The sequence below is a fragment of the Sarcophilus harrisii genome, chromosome 1 (assembly GCF_902635505.1).
Source record: "Sarcophilus harrisii chromosome 1, mSarHar1.11, whole genome shotgun sequence".
In the NCBI taxonomy this organism is placed as follows: domain Eukaryota; kingdom Metazoa; phylum Chordata; class Mammalia; order Dasyuromorphia; family Dasyuridae; genus Sarcophilus; species Sarcophilus harrisii.
The window spans coordinates 450587357-450600937 of NC_045426.1; the positions used below are offsets into that span (position 1 = coordinate 450587357).

Sequence of the window (13581 nt, forward strand, 5' to 3'; positions counted from 1 at the left end):
CCTATATTGATACCAATGGTATTGAGCCTATGGGTGATCACTGCATTTCCAATCTGGATGAAGTAATGAAACTTACTCTCAAAAAGAAAAAAAAAAATTTAAAATTTCTACTTATCTAAGAAGTTCTAGTACTCTCAAAAAGAAAAAAAATTTTAAAATTTATACTTATCTAAGAAGTTCTAGTATGAAGGTGGCTCTTTTCAGCAATGAGGAGATTCAGGCCAATTCCAATAGACTTGTGATGGAGAGAATCATCTGAATCTAGAAAGAGGACTGTGGGGATTGAATGTGGTTCACAATAGTATTTTCATCTTTTTTGTTGTTGTTTGAGTTTTGATTTCTTTATCATTTTTCCCCTTTTTGGTCTGGTTTTCTTGTGCAGCATGATAATTGTGGAAATATGGTTAGAAGAATTGCACATCTTTAACATAAAAAAGAAATGTTTCAGATTTAATTTTAAACCTTCAGTCAATTAACAAGTATTTATTAGGTGCCTACTATGTGCCAGACATTGAATTAGGAACTGAGAATACAAAGAGAAAAACCAAATTATTCCCTGCTTTAAAGGAACTTACCTTCTACATGAAAATAACACATTTATATATGAATAAATATAAAATATATACGGATATAAACTTTGAAAGTGTGTGTGATGTTTTGAAAGTGCAGGCTCATAATTCAGCTATGAAACTTCAAATATAAGCAACTTTTCTAAGAATATTTCTTTAAAAGTTACATATTTTTGTCCAAGGTGCCTCATTGTGTTGTACAAGGAACTGTAGATTCTTGAAGATTATATGAAGAAAACACAGACTCTAGCTTGAAATATAGTCTTGGTGACTGATTAAGACAATTGAGAACCAACTTAGCTAAATAACAAGAGCAATAACCATTGTCACCAGGCAATAATTGTTTTTGATGTGATAACCATTAAAACAAAGAAAAATTTTAAAATCTTTTTCATTTTATGTACTCTCCTACTACCAGTCACAGTGCTGGAGGAACATTGAAAGGAGCAGAGAATACTAAGAACCACAATTTTTAGAACATTCAAAACGTTAGATGCCTCTTCTATGAAGGATCACAACTGAACATAGATGAGAATCATAGAAGTCAAGAAGACAATGATGGGTTATGATTTTGGACCAGTGGAGGGACTGCCTATAGTAGATTAGATCACAGATTCAATGAAGCAGTTTTGATTTGGCTGACAGAATCCCAGAACCAATTGGGACTGACAAAGCAAGAGTTTATGGTAGAGATAAAATAAGAGGTGTTTAGGTGTCTTAAATTTCATAAGATATTCTAGCTGATTCACATTCATAATTAAAATATATTGTCAGATACAGTAAATTAAAGAAAAAAAATAATTATTCATAGTATCTGAGACTGACCTAAGACTCTTTTTTTTTTGAGAGCAAATGTAGCATTAATAGAATGTGAAAGGCCTGAGTTTGAATTTTACAGACTAGTTGTGTGCTAAATGTGCTAAAGACATTTTCTGTTTTTAAGTTTCTTAATTTATATAAGGTACAGGGAGTAGACTTAGATCTGGGGATTTCATTGGTATAGGGTTCCTCTTGGATGATAAAATTCTTTCAACCCATGCAGGTTGACATCTTCTATAAATCTAAATTCTTAAGAAAGTTGCCTGGAGCATGAGTGATTAATTGATTTAAATAGAATCGCATAGCTTGTATATTTCAGAGGCAGAACTTGAATCCAGATCTTTCTGACTTCAAAGCTGGCTCTTAATAAGACACCTCCCAAAGTTCCATCCCTTAACCTCTTTTCTTTCCTTCAGTAGGCTACATAGAGAAGAAAAAAATGAACATAACTTTATTTTCATTTAGCATGTTAACGGGGTTATTGATAGCAAAGCATTTTTGCAAGCTTTAATTATTATGTGAAACAGGTAAATATTGACATATCAGTTAATAAATAAGTATTAAGCAAATGCCTTCCATACACCAGGAACCATGCTAGAAGTTGACGGTACAGAAAAAAAAAATGAAAGATTCTCTTCTTTCAAAGATCTTGCATTGTATTAGGGGAGAAAATATATACATGTATAAATGTTTGCAAAATAAGTATGTATGAAAGAAATATAAAGCAAGGTGTTTTTTTGGGAGCAAGGGATGGAAGAATATTAGTGATGGGAAGATATTGATAAGCCAAAAATCTGGGATTTTCGCTTTTATTTATAGTAAGAGACAGAGTTATGTGATAAAACAGAAGTTTGGTTCTGGAGTTAGGACAGAAACATTCAAATCAAGGCTTTGACATTTTGTTTAGTAGCTATGACCAGGTCTTCTTCTCCAAGCCTCAGCTTCCTTGTCTTTGAAATATTTGTGGTACTTATCCCCCGGGGTATAGTGAGAATTAAAAAGAGACCATAAGTATAACGTACTTTGCAAACCTTAAGTTTAATTTTATATGACTGTGAATTTTGAAAGCACTTGTATTCATCTTGTCTTCTTCATACTTAAGGAAAGAAAGGGGGTTAGGGGATGGAACTTTGGATGGTGTTTTCCTTATTGAAAGCATAGGATTCAGGGGCATCAGCTATTAATTATTTATATAGAGGGCTCTAGGCGACTCAGTGGATAGAGCACTGGCCCAGAAGTCTGGAGGATCCAGCCTCCTGCACTTGATACTTACTGAACCTGGAATGCCTTGCCAATCTCACATCCCCATCCAAAAAGCAAAATACAAAAATCCAATTTATATATATATGAATAATAATTAATAGACAGATAATAAATGGCTCTTGGGAGACATGAAGGAGTAATTCATAAAGGAGCTAAGATCAGACCTTATATATTTACACTCCAGTGAATACCTGAGATAACTTTTATTATGAAAGCTTTATGACCTTTTATAGCTATGAAACTTCCTTATGTTTGTTATTTTTATCTCCCAAGTTTCTCTGTAGTTGCTTAAAGCAAACTCCCTTAGGAAATCTCAGAAGGGCTGCAGTGCTTGCTCAGGCACAGAGGAATATGGGAGAAGTCAGGCATCATATTTCATTTCTGCAGAAGTGGGCCAGGGAGGAGAAAATCTTTAATAAGAGGGAAGAGAGATATAATGATAATCAGAAGGAAACAGGTTGGTTCTTAAATCCTGTAAGAGAGAAGAAGACTGGGGTGGGAGTGAAAAAAAGTCTTGGCTCAGAGACAAGGATCTGTGGGAACAAATGAAGAATGAATGAGTTTCAGTGGAGAAACCCCCATTCCCATATATCATTGTGGCATTTTATTTGTTTTTTAGGTTTCTGTAACTATACCTGTGATTCTACTAGAATATAAAGTTCTTGAGGACAAAAACTACCACACATATTTGTATTCAAATATGTATTACTTATCACAGTGCCTGGAACACATAGTAGGTAATAAGTGATTGACTGAAAGAGGAACTTATTGGGAGATTTTGAATATTAAAAAAACCAAAAACTATTTTTCATTAAATATAAAAAAAGTGTGGCTGTAGCATGGTGATATTTAGTTTATATATAGACAGAATTTAAATCCTATCCAGTCCTTGAGGTCTAGCTCAACTTCTTTGCATTGAAGCTTTTACTACACTGCACTTTGCACTAATTCTTCCTTTGCTGGGGTCCTTAAACATTTATAATCCCAAGTGTCAGGATGATTGAGTATTGGGCTTGTAGTCAGCAAGACCTTAGTTTAAATTCCCCCCAAATTCTTTTTAGCTGAGTGACCCTGGGAAAAGTTAACTTATTCTCTCAACTGTAAAGGGGATAACAATAGCCTGTTGTAAGCATCAGATATGATTTTATTATATATATTTATTTTTGGGAAACCTTAAAGCATATAGAAATACTAGTTATCATTATTGTTTTCCTTCCCACATTCTAACACTTCATTATAAGCTCTCTTTTATATTTTTCTTACTGTGTTAGGTGAATTAAAAAAAAAAAACTATATGTTAAGTTCCTTGAAGGAAGGGCCCACATCTCATACTTTTTTGCATTTTCCAAAGTACAAGATACATGGTAGGTACTTGACAGATTCTTCTTAAAGAAAACACTTAAACATCAAAAGGCAGGTTTTAAAAAAATGCTTCTTGTTAATATCTGAAATGATTTTACTCCCCCCATTTGATAGAAGACTCATGTCTTCAGTAACCCATATTTTACAAGATGAGTTTTAAAAATTTATTTATTTATTTATTTGGTGAGGTATTTAGGAGTAAGTGATGTGCTTAGGATCACACAGCTAGTAGGTGTTAGGTGTCTGAGGTAGGATTTGAACTCAGGTTTTCCTGACTTTAGGTCTGTGCTCTATCCACTGTACAATATAGCTGCCCCAAGATGAGAGATTAAAAAAATTTTTTTTGGTAGTTTTTCTACTGTTTCCCAATTCTTAAAAAGAGACCAGCAATTACATTCATGGAAACATGCCTATTGATGCAGCTTGCAACATTTCTATGCCTTTTGTAGGCATGAGAATCTGAGTATCTTTGGGGAAAAGATGTGAGCTAAATTCTGATGATCTTAGAAAAAGCCCTAAACAAGTCAAATCCTGATGTTCCCAGGGGAAAGATTGGTTGTGGGGAAAATGAGTCATGGAGCTTTTGGTAAAAAAGAAAAAAATCCCACAACTCTCAAGAGTGATATATATGGGCCACTTACACTGTTTTTATTCTGCTGACATAGCCTTGAGAAACCCTAGTCATTTCCATGTCTTGTTATGGAGTTGGAATAGGACTGGAGTAGAAGTTTACTTTTGTTTGGTGATTTACCTTTGAACTTCCATTAAGTAGATGATAGCACAATGAAAAACACATTAATTAAGTTCCTTGGAAATATTATTGAATGGAATGAAATTTCATTGGGACTGCTAGAGTGTTTAACTCTTGACTCTATGCGTAGGCTTACCATTAATTTTGTTTCAGAACAAGAGGAATCTTTCTCTTTGGTTACTTAGTTTAATCTATTTTTTTCCCCTTTTAGCTGTTGATCTATGAAGATAAGTTATTTTGTATCTCTTTAAAGTTTTATCACTTCTACTGTCTTCTTGGTTCACTCTTCATACCACAAGTCATAATGGCTCTTCATGTCTCTTTATTTTTAGGTGGAGTGGATTCCTCCTTTGTGCCATTGCAATGCTTCTTGTGATATTCCCAATGTTTACTTTCCCAAAGAAACTTCCACCTCGACATAAGAAAAAGAAAAAGTCCTCTGATGAGACTTCCACTGAGGAAGATGAGATAATGAAGGAGAAATCAAACAGCAGAGAACAAGAAGGAGTTGCTTCTTCTATGGCATTTGGAAAGAATGTAAAAGGTAAAGTGCTCTTTTCAGAGAAACAGAGGCCTAGCAATTGAAAGTATTTGGACATATGTGCATTCACATATGCATTGGAGACCTCTGCTTTTTTGTTTGACTATATAAAATAATGCATATGTAATTTAAGAGAAATATACAAATTAAAGATATTCATTTGTCAGTGTGGCTTTTTGTCTATTTAGATGTAAAATTGGTTAAAAATAGGCTTCAACAGAGTTTTTTTTGAATATGAGTTGAGATTATTTCAGAGATCTTAAATAATATTGTATGCCAGTTCTTTTATATCTTTTAAGGATATACTCTAAACAAGTATAAGAAAATATGTAGGCTAAGACATTTTACAAATTTGTCAGAAATCTGCTCTTACTATCCAGTGGTTTGAGGTTAATAAAATATTTGTTAATCCAAGTGACTTGTAAATGAATTATTTGCTACTTCTTCATGATTCTTTGTTGTACTCCATAATTAATTTTGTTTAAGAGATTCTAGCAACATTTGAATTCATCAAATATTTACAAGATATAGGAATATTAACTGTGGTTGGCTCAGCAATGACATTTAAAAAAACATTTAAATGACAAAATTTGCATCAAAGAACTTGAATTAAAAAGTTATGGCAGTTAAAATGAATAAAACAGGTTTGTTATGTTTTCAATTCCCCTTTTCTTGTTTCTAATGAAGGCAACAATGCTATCCACCTCTGAGAAACATAAGGGAAGTGTGGACATCAGAATGTTTTTACATAATATTCTTCATATCTGAATTCCCATGCCTTTGTACAATATTGTACATTTTAACTTCAAATACTCTATGACATCAATAGATGTGGGATATTAGTGATGAGGGTGTTAAATTCCTGGTACAGATTACAATTTATATATGACTTCTTATCATATAGCATTCTTATGCATGTTCATTTTTACATATGACATGGGATCTATCCAATAGATCAGGGGTCCTCAAAGTTTTTAAATAGGGGGTCACTGTCCCTCAGACTGTTGGAGGGCCAGACTATAGTAAAAACAAAAACTTTGTTTTGTGGGCCTTTAAATAAAGAAACTTCATAGTCCTGGGTGAGGGGGATAAACGTCCTCAGCTGCTGCATCTGGCCTGTGGGCCATAGTTTGAGGGCTCCTGCAATAGATCCTTTGACATTTTGAATACTACTTGAGCTGTACATTTGTTATTACTCATTTCAAGTAACTCAACTAGTCCCCCTCCTTATTCACTCATACATTTCTTAGATATTCTTTATATACCACTTGCATTCAAGTCATCATATATAAAAATGTTTATATTTATAAGTCTCTTTCTGAAAAAAACTATTTATCTTTAACATTAAAAAAGTTTTAAATTCTAAATTTTTCCCTCCCATCTACCCCTCTCTCACTCATTAATAAAACAAACAACATTGTATCAGTTGCACATGTTAAGTCACGTAAAAGATATTACTACATTAGTCATGTCACAAAAAATAAGAAAAATAAAGTGGAAAAACATGATAACTTCAGTTTGCACTCAAAATTCATCATTTGTCTCTCTGAGGTAGAAAGCATTCTCTATAATGAGTCCTTTGAAATTGTCTTAGATCATTATATTGATTCATCTAGCCAAGTATTGCATAGTTGATCATTTCAACAGTATTGCTGTTATCATGTACAATAATCTCCTGATTCAGCTCATTTTACTCAGGTCAAGTAGGTCTTCCAAGATTTTTCCGAAATCATTCTGTTCATCATTTATTATAGGAAAATAATATTCATAATTATATACAAGACTTGTTTAGCCATTCCCCAATTGATAGACATCCCCTGATTTCTAATTTTTTGCTACCACAAAAGGAGCTACTATAAATATTTTTGTACATATAAATCCTTTCCCTTTTCCTTTGATCTTTTTGGGACAGTAGTGTTTTGTTTTGTTTTGTTTTCTGGGGCAAAGGATACCCTTTGATAGCCTTTGCATATAGTTCCAATTTGTTCTCCAAAATAGTTTGGTTCACAACTCCACTATTGTGCATCTGTGTCTCTATTTTTCTACATCCCCTCCAATATTTGTCACTTTTCTTTTTTGTAATGTTAACCAATCTGATACATGTGAGGTATCTTAGAACTTTTTTTTTTTTGACTAGGTAAAAGAGGTCATTTTTGCTTATTTTTAACCTAGCTTTAATTACTCTATGGGCATTGCCTCAAAAAAACTGAAATCTGGGAAAGCCTTTAATTTAAAGAGGGGAAGGTCTCCTGCTGCATCTAAGACTATCCCCAGTCATTCTGATTTATATCTACTAAATCCAGATGGTTCCAGAGGAGATAATGAGACTGGTGACTTTGCACAGCCCTATCTCACTTAAATCCAATTCACTTGCAAAGCAAATTGTTGTCATTGGTCCTTTTCGAGAAGGAAGGACAAACAAAAACAAAAACCACAACAATGATCATCTTAAATATATATTGAATGATGCTAATGCATTTATATGAGACTCCTTGTAGGAGAGCCTTTAAAATTTCATTTGGTTTTATTGACTCATCTTTTTTCTTTATTCAAACAGCAAACATATTGGGATATTATAATATCTGCAATTTTGATCCTTTTGAATTTGTATTCTTTTTGATTCACACACACATTGGGAAGGTATTCGTCATCCCATCAAGCAAATCGGGATTGTTGAAAATATCAATTCTCCAATTCTCAAAAACACTTTTCAGCCAATTATGTAACTAAAGATGTGATCTACTGTAGAAAATCATTTTCAAAAGCTTGATTCCTTCTTATATTTTAATTAAAGAAGGATATACTAAATATGCTTATGTATTATTCTCATAAAGTTTTTATACAGGTAAGAAAGAAAAATGCAAGTCAGTTTCTGATTATCTCTAAATCTCCTTAAAAAAAGTAACTTTTGAGATTGGGAAAGGGATCCCAAAAGTTTGTGGTCACAGACCAGTGTTGTGAGGTGTTTCCAAAGAATTTGCAGACTTGAACTCATACCCAAGTAAAGGATCAAAGTTTTATTGTAATTGTAATGCTAATTGTAATGGACTAAGTTCCAAGAGGAATTAACAGGGGACCCAAGGGAATGAGATATATTTATAGGGTGAAATTGGTCAGAGCCTCACATTACTTATTTGCTAATTTTATGACTTACAAGTAAGTATGAGGGATGGTCTGTTCACTATTGTTTCAGGAAGTTGCTTATCACTGACCAACAGATTACCTATCTGACAGTCAGTAATGTTTGTAGAATTATTCTAAAGCCAGAAGACTTTGAAATCATTGACAGACAGATTGTTAGAACAAGAGCACTCTAACATTAGAGAGTCTTAGGATCACTAATCCTAGGCCAGAAAACCTTTACAATTATTGACAGATTGTTAAAAAAAAGAGCACCCTTAGATCAGAGAACTTCAGGATCACTAATATATCTTCCCTAAAATCTAAGGGAAGAAATATCATTACATTCCTAGGCCAGAGAACTTTTACATTACAGACAGATTGTTAGAACAATAGCACTCAGGTCAGAGGGCTTTAGGATTACTAATACATCCCTAAAATCCAAGGGAAGAAATATCATTATATTCCTCTACAATTATTGACAGACAAAATTGTTAGAACAAGAACACTCTTAGGTCAGAGGGCTTTAAAATTATTGCTGTCTCCCCTAGAAGCTATATTACATCAGTAACTATCATTTTTAAAAGCACATAGCCTCTTTCCTTGCTTTGGAATATCTTAAATTTATCTATTAATGCTTTTCAAATTCTAATACCTTTGGCATTGATTTCCTCAGTGTATACTTGCTTTAGTCCATTCCCAGATTCATCTTTTTGAGTATAATTTCTATTTCTATTTATAATCTTTGGATTTTATACATTAGAGACCAAATGTGGGAGATCTATTATCACCAGTAATGAGGATAGACAGCCATAGAAATATTGAGAAATCATTTTCATTTTCTATCTATTTGTTGTCCTCCCTCCAGTTTCACCTATGAATACCCTTAGGATGATCTATCTTAGTCATGTTTCTTATCATATTTTCTTTATACTTGTTTCCCAGATTTGGCATCTTTGATACAGTATTCTTTAAAAAATGATGACAGAGTGTCTGTCTTTACTATTCTTCCTTCCTTTATTCAAACAGTTTTTTTGGATGGGTCAAGTTGTAGTTGTAGGAGATGCATATTATTAGTTCTCTTTGTCATATTCTCATTGGATTTGGATTTTGACCTTTAACTGTTAAAAAAAAAAAGCAGCTAATCTTAAAAGGAACCTCACATAAGTAATCAGTTATATCTTGACTAGAGTCAGTTTTATGTTGTTGTTGTTGTTGTGCTCTTTGGGACTTACCACATGTAGCATATTTTAATTTCTATAATTCATAATGTCCAGGCATAAATCTGCTGGGTAATGCAAACACTCTTGGCCTTTTAAATTTCTTACTCCTAAATATTTTTTTCTTTCCTTATGGCTATCTTGTCATTAAAGTCCATGAGTATGAAGGGACATTAACACTTGTTTCAAGAATTTTGGTGAGTTCTTTATAGGAGTTTGTTATGGAGCAATAATATTATAAAGACCTACATTAGTAATAGTTTGTTATCATTATTCTGTTATTCTGTTTCTAACTTTTGTTATCTCAAATAATGCTCCCAAAAATATTTTTGCACATGTGAGTTTTTTCTTTCTGTTAATAACCTCCTTAGGGTATAACACCAATTTCAGTAGTTAGTAGAATTTTGAGACTAAAATACAAATAATTCAGTAACTTTTATTGTATAATTTCAAACTTTTTATGAATAGTTGAACCCATTCATGTCTCTCACAGCAGTGAATTGTGTCTGCATTTTTATGACTGTTCCTATGTTAAATTTCTCCATACTAACTTTAAAAGTAAAATAATTTGACATATATAGTACTGATGTGCTACCTTAAAAAAGTGATCACAAACAATTGTTTTATCTAATATATTTAAATTTCTGTTTAGAGTTACTAATAAAGAAAAATCAATGAATGAAAAATCAACTGTCGTTGAGTTTCATATGTATCTTTGGAAAGCTGCAGACTTTTTTGTATATTAGAGTTAACACAAAGGGTGGGACACTCATAATCAATTGATATGATTGATTCTTCTAGCTATACCATGTAAATTATACAACATGCAAGCTGTTTTAAATGTGGTTAAAAAAAAAAGGAAGATATGATTCTGAGTGTTCTTGTTTCAGCTACATATAAGAAGGTTAAACTTTTTGTAAGATGATGATTGCTTTAATATCTTATGAACTAAAAGTAGCACTTAAAACATTAAGGATGCCTGATCAGTTTTCTGAGAGCTGAGCTCATATCTTTGAAGCCATCACATCTTGACAGTACAACTACCTAAAAATTCTCTAAGTTATTGCTTTTGATGACTAGGAAACTTTAGAAAATTTCCAGTCTTTACCTGTTTGTGATCTTTTACTTAAGTTGATAATTTGAACAAAATTTTATAAGTCATTTTCATATATTTCATAGAATCTAACTGATAGTGCAGGAATTTTGGAGGCCTAGAATAAATTGAGTTAGCTGTAGCTAAATTAAGGAGCCATATATAATGTGGTCGTTGGAGGCCTATGAATATGTTTGAGTAAAATCCTCTGTATCTTCATCAAAAAGTATTACATGTGGCATGTGCTTGATGGGAAGAATGACTTATACCTGTCCTTTACTCCGTTTTCAATTTAAGACAGCCTTGTCTTGTGATGTAAGGCGTTTACAAAATATGATTTGAATAACATATAAAGGATGCTTTCCTCATGTTCTAAGTAAATGGTTATGATTGGATTTGAAATACTTCCTGAGTTTCATATTCAGCACTATATCCACTAAGCTATAGTCAGGAGGATTCCTCTTCCTGAGTTCAGATCTGCCTATACACATTCTGTGACCCTGGACAAGTCACTTAACCCTGTTTGCCTCAGTTTCCACATTTGAAAAAATGAGCTGGAGAAGGAAATAGCAAACCATTCTAGTATCTTTGCCAAGATAACCTCAAAAGAGATTATGAAGAGTCTGACATAACTGAAGTGACTGAATAAGAAAAGAGAGACTGAAAAAATCACAATCTGGGGTCATTTGATGGAGAAAAGAGTGAAATTCAATGAGAGGTAGCTTGGAAAATAAAAAGAGCATTTATTGGGAGCCAGAAGACTTAGATTTGTCTCCTACAACTACTACTAATATTTTAGAAATATAGTTGTAATGTTTGCAAAACATTTTAGCTATATAATTTTATTTGTCTCTCCGGAGGGAGTATCATTGCTATACTTTATTTGAAGAAATCAAAGCTCTAATATTTGCCCAAGTTTGTATAATTAATTAGTACCAAAAGTAGGATTTGAATTCAGCTCTTCCTCACTCCAATCCCAGCATTGTAGGATCTATTCTGTCATCAAGCCTCTTTTCTTGCCTATGTGATATTGGACAAATGATTTCTTTTCTGAGTCTTAATTTCTCTTTCTTTAAAGTGAGGAGATTGGATAAGATAGTTTCTAGGGTTTCTTCCAGGTCTATGTTCAGTATGTCCTGGTTCAGAACTTTACTATTTCAGAGCAAAACTCGAAGCCAAAAGTGAATTTGTTAGTGTACTTACCCAGATGTCATCTGTAAGAATTAAATGAATTTGTTTAGGTATTTTTGAAAGGAAATATATGTTGCATTTTATACAGAAAATATATATTTGTTTCCTTGAATTTTATTATATTCTTTTTTGACACTATTCCCATGTTTATCTTGCAGTAAACTTTTGTGCAATGAATTAAATTTTGAGAATTTGTAAAAATCATTTACATTATTGCAGAACTAGATTTTATCATTTCAACTTAATATTAATAACCTTACATTTTGTGTTATTTTATTTGTCATTGAGTTTTATGCCAATGTTCTAATTGATGCTATTATGCTTTATTCCATAATACAAAAAGTATTATCTTTCTTTATAATGATGAATTCAAATACCTTTACTTCATAAATTTATGTTTAATTTTTTTCTTTGAACTTGGCAAAAGAGATTGAAATTTTGTTAAGCAGTTATTAACTCCCCTCCCCCCAATTCCCTTTAATTATAACTTAAATGATCTTTTTATGGCTGAGAGAAGAAATCATTTATCTTTTAGGGAACTTCATCAGTTTTGAAGGGAGTAGAATTTCTTCTTAAACACAATTAGTTTAGAAAGAAATTGTTCAACTATAATTATCTGTATGTATATTTACATTGTAAATATATTATTTTCTTTGCATTTGATAACCAAATTTTTATTTTTATTATTTTTATATATAAATAAATATATTTATTTATTTTTTATTTTATTGGCCTTTACTATACCAAGTAACTTTAATGCTAATTAAAAATGATATGTAGATGTGAGAGGAAGCATGGTGTAGTGGATAGAAGACCAGTCTTAGAGCAGAAGAGCAGTCTTAGAGTAGTCTAATGGTTGGGAAAATCAAGGTTCAATCTCCTAGAGATACCAGCTCTGTACAAGTTACAACCTTTCTCAGTGTCTTAGTCAACTAATTATCTAAGACTTAAATTGTAGAGTTGGCTGCTGATCTGAGTCAGGAAAGGGAGTTTCTATACCCAGGAGTTCTGATTGCAAGTCTGGTCTCTCACAAAATATATATATCCATCCTCCTGAATTTTTAATCCTGGTATTCTGGGGAAGACGTTTTAAATTATATGTGTTCAACGAGATTTAGTTTTTTATTAAGGACCATGATTGTGGATATTACATAGGGCATCAAACCATCATTGAGATGATTGTATATGTAAAAAACCAATGTATCCCAGTATCTTATCAATGAAAGTATGACACAAGAAAATTTCTGATTAGGAAAATAAAAACATTATCCAGTTTTCAGTGACCCAGATAGATGAATGGATTAATAAGAATCATTCCCAACCCCCAATTTCTTTCCCTTTCTCTATGGGGAAAATCCTCTCCCTGCTCCCTTCCTTAATTCAGACTACTTGGGAAATAATTGATTTAGCATGCTGCTCCCCTTTTTCAAATGCATAGTTATTGGTACCCTAAGTTATTTCCTCAGGATATACCACTGTTGAAGGAAGCTATATTCTCTGAGAAGGGGAAGCAAGAAAAGAAGAGGGAAAGAAGTATGATGCTATTCTCTGGAGTTGGGACTCAGTGAATTTTCCAAATGATAAAAGTATACTATATAATTGGGCTGGTAATACTATTAATATCCTACTTTAGGCACATTGTTAGTTGAATA

The 13581-nt window shown here is 32.5% G+C and overlaps 1 protein-coding gene across 2 annotated transcripts in view; it reads left to right on the forward strand.

Moving 5' to 3' along the window:
• The window catches only part of SLCO5A1 (solute carrier organic anion transporter family member 5A1), a 407994-nt gene that overhangs the window by 314949 nt on the left and 79464 nt on the right, over positions 1 to 13581 (forward strand). For both annotated transcript variants that reach the window (XM_031946281.1, XM_003759718.2), the window contains exon 6: positions 5097 to 5308. In XM_031946281.1, coding sequence (XP_031802141.1) covers positions 5097 to 5308 — 212 coding nt within the window. The remainder of the gene's footprint in view (positions 1 to 5096; positions 5309 to 13581) is intronic.